This window comes from Mytilus edulis, chromosome 10 (genome assembly GCF_963676685.1).
Source record: "Mytilus edulis chromosome 10, xbMytEdul2.2, whole genome shotgun sequence".
In the NCBI taxonomy this organism is placed as follows: domain Eukaryota; kingdom Metazoa; phylum Mollusca; class Bivalvia; order Mytilida; family Mytilidae; genus Mytilus; species Mytilus edulis.
This window is the reverse complement of record NC_092353.1, coordinates 24,700,873-24,709,529: the sequence shown is the minus strand read 5'-3', so window position 1 is coordinate 24,709,529 and position 8,657 is coordinate 24,700,873. Positions and strand designations below refer to the sequence as shown.

At 32.6% G+C, this 8,657-nt stretch overlaps 1 protein-coding gene across 1 annotated transcript; it reads left to right on the top strand.

The window, feature by feature from the left end:
- The first annotated feature begins 3,827 nt into the window (after positions 1-3,827).
- Positions 3,828-8,223, top strand: LOC139492661 (uncharacterized). Its single transcript, XM_071280813.1, has 4 exons — positions 3,828-3,936; positions 5,107-5,263; positions 6,294-6,423; positions 7,368-8,223. The coding sequence occupies exons 1-4, from the start codon at positions 3,828-3,830 to the stop codon at positions 8,217-8,219; spliced, it is 1,248 nt and encodes a 415-aa protein (XP_071136914.1). The 3' UTR covers positions 8,220-8,223.
- Positions 8,224-8,657: the final 434 nt, after the last annotated feature.

Here is an 8,657-nt window from a genome sequence, read left to right as displayed (position 1 = left end):
CTTCGGGAAGGGTTCTAAATTTTTTAACATGTTAAAAAATCCCCGAAGGTGCGTCCGATGTTGAGGGTTCGTATTGAGTTCGTATCACCATCCTCACCATCGTAATGTCACCGGGAATGCATCTTTGCACATCGTATTGCATTCGTGTTTCCATCGTTTCCATCGGGCAGTTTTGACATTACGATGACTACACGAATGAATCACGAAGATACCCGAAGGTCTTACGATGGCAACACGACTTCGTGAAATCCTCGTAATCCCGTCGTGTTGCCATCGAATAAAAGTACGAAGGCGACAAGATGGAACTACGACGGCAATAGATCCAGCTAAATGTAAGTTAATTTTCGCGCTAAAATACATTTGAAGTGCCATGCGCGATATGCACTGGTCAGTCTAATACGACAGTTAAAAAGACTTTCACAAAACATGGAGCTCATATCATATGATTCTATGAGAACAAGAGAGGCGAAAGCAATGTTTCTATCAATTCAAATGGAACAAGAAGAGCAGCTATTACAGGCTCAGGATTTACTTTTACAAGTAAAATATTATTTTTGTCAATTTTTCATATCAAGTAACATAATGAAAATCATAAACGCGCCTCGTACACCAACACTGCAGGTACACGTATATAGGGAAACCAACTTTTTCTTCATTATTCTGATTTTTTATGTATCGTCTGATTTGTTGTCGCATGAATGTTTACTCCATAACTATTTTGTTTTTTATATGTCATATTTTGCCGCATTTGTTGCTTTCCCCACATCCTTCCTTTTGTCTATTATATTGTTATGATATCCTCCTGGAAAGAGCTCTTTGTGAATAAAAGGGATCAACGAACCCATTACCTTACCTTTAAGATAGATCAGTAAACATGGGCATAATTATGGGTGATTATTCAGACTAGTGCACACATTTTACAGTTCAAACAAGGCAATGCCGAGCGTGGCATCCACTCGTATGTAACATATTGGGGACAAATATGGACACTATATGTGTATATGACACATGCAGAAAATGGTAAATTGAATATACATATTTGATACATAAACTCTTTTTAGAAATCAACCAAAGCATTCAGTAACTGGAAAAACCTTTAATATTGTCTTTAGAACCAGCAGGTAAAAAAATGAGCAACCAATTTCCTGTGTATTATGCTATTTCAAGGAGAAAACACAAGTACATCTGCATGACCTTGACCTTTGACCTTGAACGTTAAAAATGTCAGATCATTACAAGGAGGAACAATATACCAAATGTGGTTAAAATCTTTTGAAGCATATTGGTTTTAGAGTGTCCACAAGGGTGATATTGCCTTGTATTACAATTTGCCACTATGACCCTGAACTTTGAACTTTAAAGTCAAAAGCGCTTAAGATATTCTTAACGAGTAACACCATACCAAGTTTTGAGCATTTTGGTTTTAGAGTGTCTATAACAATTTTATCTACACGCAACTTACATGTAGTAGGCGAGGGGAGAATAAACTAAGTTTTATAAGAATTAGACAAAAAGATCGATTTCCCGCCATGCATGGCATACTTGTACAGAAACGATATGTTGTCGAAATTCTGTTCGTATCTTTTAGACATCGTATGGCCATCGCGCCATCATCGTAATCCATCGTGTAGCCTTCGTAATCCATCGTGTAGCCTTCGTGATCCATCGTGTAGGCTTCGGCTGAGATATGAAACTTAAATACTCGTCTTCGGTTAACCTTCGTATGTCCATCTTTTGCTATCGTATATAATTTCGGCACCATCGTATAGACTTCGTTATTCATCGTACTTGCTTCGGTCACTTTTTGGTATTTTAACGAGATCGGGACCAACTTCGCACGAACTTACAATTTTCGCATTCGGGTGTCCATCGTATATAAAAATCGGCACAGTGTGACGCGGGCATAACCATTACAACATTGTCTATACGTGACAAAAATAAGAACACAACTCGATGCATGTGTACAAAAAAATCACGTTCCGATATCGTAAGTGACGAGTAGTAGTAGTAGTAGTAATAGTGGCGAGTACCGAAGTCTCGCCGCGGAAGAGATTACGATAAACCGCGAGATTCCAATCCTTCTAACTATACAAATCCTTGCATACATGTATAGTCGGCTTTAAAAGTCACCGATATGAAAAAAAATGTGAATTATTGAATTGAGAAAACTAGAAACCCAACGTCATATATAAAAAATAAAATGTGGTATGATTGCCAATGAGACAACTCTTTACAAGAGACCAAATGACACCGAAATAATCACCTATATGTCATTGTACGGCCTTCAACAATGAGTAAAGCCCATACCACATAGTCTAGTCCGAGATTACTCTGACGTCCAACGGCTGTTTTGCCAGACAAGCTGGGGCCGTGGACGCCAGAGTAATCTCGGACTACACAGTCAAGAATAAAACCCGAAATGACAAATGTAAAACAATTTAATAGGGAGAACTAACAGCTTAATTTATGTACAAAAAATGAACGAAAAACAAATATGTTACACAGCAACAAACGACAACCACTGAAATTGACTAGTTCAAAGCCAATACCAACCCAAAAAAAATCATGCATCTAAGACAAAATAATCAAGCAGAACACATAAACAATCCATTGGATTTAGTTTAAGACGTCATTACCAGTCAAGAGATTGTGACAAAACAACTCTAACCCTATATGTGGCTACGGAGTCCGTTAATGAATTAGAGCTGAATGAAAACTGTTTATTTTTCTTTGTGCAGAATACACATTATGGAAAACATTTTATTCCTCGAGGTGATTGATATTTGGTCGCTTAATGTCCAGTGGATAATGCGTGTTCAGTACGATCCTTGGGGAGCATACTGAGGCATTACTCTAAACATCAGCTCTGTTACCAATTGTGTGTGTGATCAGTTTTGGGTAGTGTGAATATTTAGTTCAGTGTTTGACTGAAGATGACATAAATGTGATTAATATTGCAATTTAAAAAATACCTTATTAATATCAGAGACATATATGTCTCTGTTAATATATTAAACAAACATTTCATTGTCAATCCTACCACATCTCCTTATTTTTATATTAATGGTATATTTTCGAGACTAAGAAATGCTACTTTCATTAATAAAAACGTATTTTAACAGGTTAATTTTTTAACACATCATTTTTCCATATATCAGAAAAATTGATTTCAACTATACTACTTGTATATATGATCAAGCAACTAGTTAATTCTGATTTAATATTGCATAACCAATTACAGTTAAAATGAATATTTAAAATAATTTTGTTGCGGGACAATCACTTTTATCTCATAAAAACATGAAATAAAGGGGTATAAACGGGAATAAAGCTTTTACCAGAATACGGTCATGTATACGTACTAAACATAAAGACGTGAGCGGAGGGAGAAAGATTGGTATGAAAGTGTGAATTATCGTGTTAAATTTGTTAATGCCTAAAAGGGTCCTATGATTAGGAAATAAAGAATTTGAATTTGAATTTAAAGACTCACAATAAAAAAAGGTATTACGTAACGTAAATACTGTCAAATATTTAATAAAGGGAGACAATTAGCATGAACAAAGTATTATAGAATATTATTCAATAAGTCTCTATGGTGAAATTCCATATATCTCCATGTTTACTATTATACTGTTTATATCAACAACTTTAGAAAAAATGTGTTAGATTACCGTTTAATGAGATTTAGAAAACGGTATTAAGTAGGATTAGCATTACTTGATAAAAGAAGTTGTAATTATTCAATATATTGTAATTAAATTAACCGACTTTTAAATTATACAAAGTTTTATTTGACAAAATTAAAAATACCTAAATAACGAAAAATGACCACGGAAGCAAGTACAGCGGTTAAGAAAAAGAAAACGTCTTCAAAATTGTCGGATGCAGGTCAAATGCAGGCAATACTTAATAGTTTCTGCAAGTCACAGTATGGTTAGTTGTTTGTTTGTTGCAGATTTCTTTTATAGTTTTAATTACTAGTAGATATAGTTTATATCATCATAATCTAAGTCATTCTTGTAGGGTCTAGTTTTGCTATGCTATATTTGTATAAAACTAAATTATCCTAGTTGTAGGGTTTAGTTTTGTTTTTAATACATTTAAAGTACACAGAAAGTTCACCGATTGCATACATAAGATAAAATCATAATTTTCGCAGGATTAATTTAGTTATCAATTTAGTATTTTTTTTTTAATTTTTGAATTCGTAACTTGATGCCTCAAGAATTGTATATGCTCACTTAAGCATTGTTTTAAGTTTTGTTACTTTTCTGTTCTCTCCATCTACATAATTCCCAAAGATCCTTGTTGTTGTACTAATTTATCATAAAATATTGTGTGTTTCACATTTTTGTAGCCTACATTGTTATTCTATACCTATACATTATGATAGTGCTTTAAGAAACAAATTAAAAGCATTTGAAAAGCAATTTTATTCTAACTTATATTTGTCAAACTAATATGAATGAATATTCTATTTATTTGCAAAAGCATATATAACATGCTATGGCAAAACATAATATATACATAATGATAATGTGACAAAAGACTTATAACATAGGACTGTCCTGTATTGAATACAATAAGAACATACATGTTGTAACTAACAATAATATCAGATCTAGTTTTCCGTGCACTCTTCAAATAGTTACAGAGCTTAATTGTTAGAGATCTAGAATTAGCTTTCAACAAACAAGATAGTTTAAAAATATTAGGCCATGAACAATAATAGCGTGGCAAAAAAATATTCTTTGTGCTGGACATACCGATACAAAATGGAATTCATTATCAACACAAAGAAGCATTTCTCTTGGTATATCAGAGAAGCAACCAACTTCAACATTTTAAAGTTTCAATGTACCTGACTTCGTAGTTTTGTAAGAATGTTAATGTTATTAATGTAACTATAATAAGGAACGTAACGTAATCATGGTAATGACTCGTTGTATCTTGCACTCTCATTTAATGTTTACAATAGATGTTAATTAACTAATTGTTTTGTTATCTATTAATTAAATATTTTTATTATTAAGCAACTTTATGTTTAATTGACTTTTGTTATTATTGATGCACGTCACATTTTTACACGACTTTTCTTTATAGGAAATGCTATCACAAATAAAAATCCGTTCGATGATAAAACGTTGGAGAAGAAATTGAAAAAGTTAGACAAGGAACAAAAACTACGGGCTTCAGAAATGTTCTGGAAACAGCGCAAATTCTTCATCGAAAAGGCTTTTGATGACAACGACGAATTAAGGTAAATAAATGCTCTATAATTTTCATGTGTTTGTGCTTGCTTTAAATATGAATATTCATTTTTCATATGCATAGATATGCGCTATTGGAATATCCACTGATTTCTTCATCTAAGTGACTTACTATATACATGGGAAGAGTTTTATATATTGCCGATTTTAAGTTTAATACGCTACTGACCTAAATTACAAACATTTATTACACCTTTGAACAACATACGTTTATTAATTATTTTTTTTTAAAACTTTTTTTATAATTATTTTTAATTAAATACGGTATAAAAGAACAAATTTTAAGTTATGAATGGTGATCTTCCCTGAACTCGCAGTTGGTTGCGTTTATGAAATAGAAAAATCAAACCTTTTGTATAGTAACGGTACCAAGTGCACTGCACCAGTGATGATCTTAGGGCAAAGATATGAGCATCCAGATTCACAAATTACAATTGAACGAAAAAAAAATACATGTTCAATGTAATTATATGGTTATAATCCACGCACACAAATTTTTCAACTATCCAATCGAATCCCAAAACATGTAACATTGACGTTTTTTGTCGAAGTTATCTCTCTTTCACCATTTACCATTAACTACCGGGTACATTGTTCAGTTACAGATATTTCATTTAGATCAATGATTGTTGAGTTCATTTGGATGATGCTTTAGGTCAGCTACAAAACTTAGCATTTTATTCCAAGGAAAATACATCACTTTGTACCTGTCTTGCTGACGAAAATGTTTTTTTGTGTGCGTGTCTTTTCCCCTTAGAATGTTTCCAAACTGTGACATGAGGCAAACCCAACAATAATAGACATCGCTATTATTATAAACGCTACGTGCTCGATGGATTAGCAGCAAAACACATTTGACAGCATTCGACCCAAGATACAAATGTCACTAAAAAAAGCACTGCAATGCAGAGTTTTAGTATTTTCCGTCTTCAATTCAAAGATATTGTAAACTGTACATTTACCCCTTTCCATGATAATCCTCGTTGTCTAGAAAACTGTAATTTTGTTGAAATATTGTAGGTTTGCAAAACTAAGAAATGAGAAAGAAAGCCCAAGAAAGGAGAAAACCTTTTCACTGCCAGAAATTCCTTCGTCTGCAAATACTCCAACTTCAAATTCAAGATCTGTTAACCAATCCAACGGCAACAAGGTTTGTATCTAGCCAATTGACATTCAATACAAGGAAATTATATATTATGATTTAATGACAAACTTAAAATTACAAAAAAATATTGTATCATCACGCCTTGAACAGTGTACATTAAAATCCCAGTATAAAACAAAACAGAGAATGCGCAAACAAATAACAAAAAACAAATTATAAATTGCTTTCATCTAAACCTTTAATAGAGAAATATGTAAACACAGATGCAGTTATTAGAACGTAATTACAAGGGACATGTATTAATTTGTCAAGACATGCGCAAATAATTGGAATGCCGACTAGGTTTTTTAGGTGTTTTTCTTTGCGAAAATATTTTTCGAGATGTCAACTTTTAAGAGGGTTTCAATCAAACTTAAATGAACAAATTCGTGCTATTGCAGAATATATATAAAAAAAAATGAACGCAAACACTTGTAACCTGTATTTACAGACTTATCTCTTGTAGTCTCATTGTCATTCACACCACATCTGCTTTTTTATATATTGTCATTTACATGGAATATATCAGTTAGTATCACATTAGTATTAAATTTTGTTCTTTCTGTAAACGATTTAATTTTTGTATGTATACAGACAAGACAAGACAAGACAAATACTTTATTAAAGTCTCACCACTTGTTACATATAAAATATACAGCTTTTTAAAACACAAATTAACAACAAGAGCCACTCTATAAAGAGTTATGAGAGACTATAAAAAAAATAATCTTAAATTATAATACAAATACAACTTAAGTCAACTATCATGAATATAAAATACATTTTCGCTTTATTAAAATTTCATAGCAGATTTTGGCATGTCTAAAGTGACTTATAGGTCCAAAGGGCCGGGTGCTGATACATGTAATTACAACCATTTATTGATATAGTGTTTACTTTTATAAAACAGATGTCACTATAATAAACAATTTGATATTGATATGTTGTAGGGAGATACATCAACAATGGCTAGTGCTTTGTTTCCAAAAATTGTTGAACGCATTCGACCAAAGAGTAACAAAACAAAGAAAAAGCTAAAGAAACAAAGAACACTTATAGAGCTACAAAAACAGCCCAATCTTATCCCGACTCCAGTATTGTCAGAATCGCCAGTCATGAGACATGGAAGTGCAAACGAAGAAGTCAAGCCTAACCCAATACTGATTCCTGTAGAAACAACTACCGAGGCGAACTACAAAAATTGTGACGTGAAAAAAAAATGTAAAGACAAGAAACAATTAATTGACAAAGATAAGGATGGAAGGAATATAAAGAATAAAAGGAAAAAGAAAACAGAAGAAAATGAACTGAGCTTACTGACAACTGGTCAAAACAAAAACAGTAATGGATCATATGACAATGACAATGAAACTATTTCTATGCCCGTAAGGGAAAATTTAGAGCTTGCAGATCAGGATGAAAATGATCATTCTATGTTTAACTTAATGAAATTAATGGGAGAAACAAATGCGTCGTTGACGGATGATATTAAACTTGAATTAAGTAAGATGAGAGATTATGAAGCGAGACGAAATTCAACGATCAAGTTACTTAATTTGACAGAAAAGCTGTCCACAGATGAACTTTTATTGAAACTTACAATGTCACTACCTATGCGATTATTATTGAAAACAGATAAGACATTGAACGATTTAAGTTCAGCTCTTGGTTTTGAAAAGAGAAGAATAAAATTGCTTCAGAGAGAAAAAACTATGACGGATAAACCAGCTCTGACTGATGACAGATTCAGAAAATTAATTGACTCTCTAGAAAGACAAGACCATATGAGTCAGGAAATTTAATTAAGAATGTGATATTATTCTATCATGAAATATTAAAATAAAAAAAACAAAAAAAATATACATGTACATATATAAAGAAGATGTGGTATGATTGTCAATGAGACAACTATCCACAAAAGACCAAAATGACACAGACATTAACTACTATAGGTCACCGTACGGCCTTCAACAATGAGCGAAGCCCAAACCGCATAGTGAGCTATAAAATGCTCTGATAAGACAATGTAAAACAATTCAAACGAGAAAACTAACGGCCTTATTTATGTAAAAAAATATGAACGAAAAACAAATATGTAACACATAAACAAACGACAACCACTGAATTACAGGCTCCTGACTTGGGACAGGCACATACATAAATAATGTGGCGGGGTTAAACATGTTAGCGGGATCCCAACCCTCCCCCTAACCTGGGACAGTGAAAATCAGTTGAAAAAG

Excerpts from the sequence above, each read along its gene's own strand:
- LOC139492661 (XM_071280813.1), top strand. The coding sequence starts at position 3,828 with ATGACCACGGAAGCAAGTACAGCGGTTAAGAAAAAGAAAACGTCTTCA. Across the intron at positions 5,264-6,293 it reads GATGACAACGACGAATTAAG|GTTTGCAAAACTAAGAAATG; the intron begins GTAAATAAATGC and ends GAAATATTGTAG. Across the intron at positions 6,424-7,367 it reads ACCAATCCAACGGCAACAAG|GGAGATACATCAACAATGGC; the intron begins GTTTGTATCTAG and ends GATATGTTGTAG.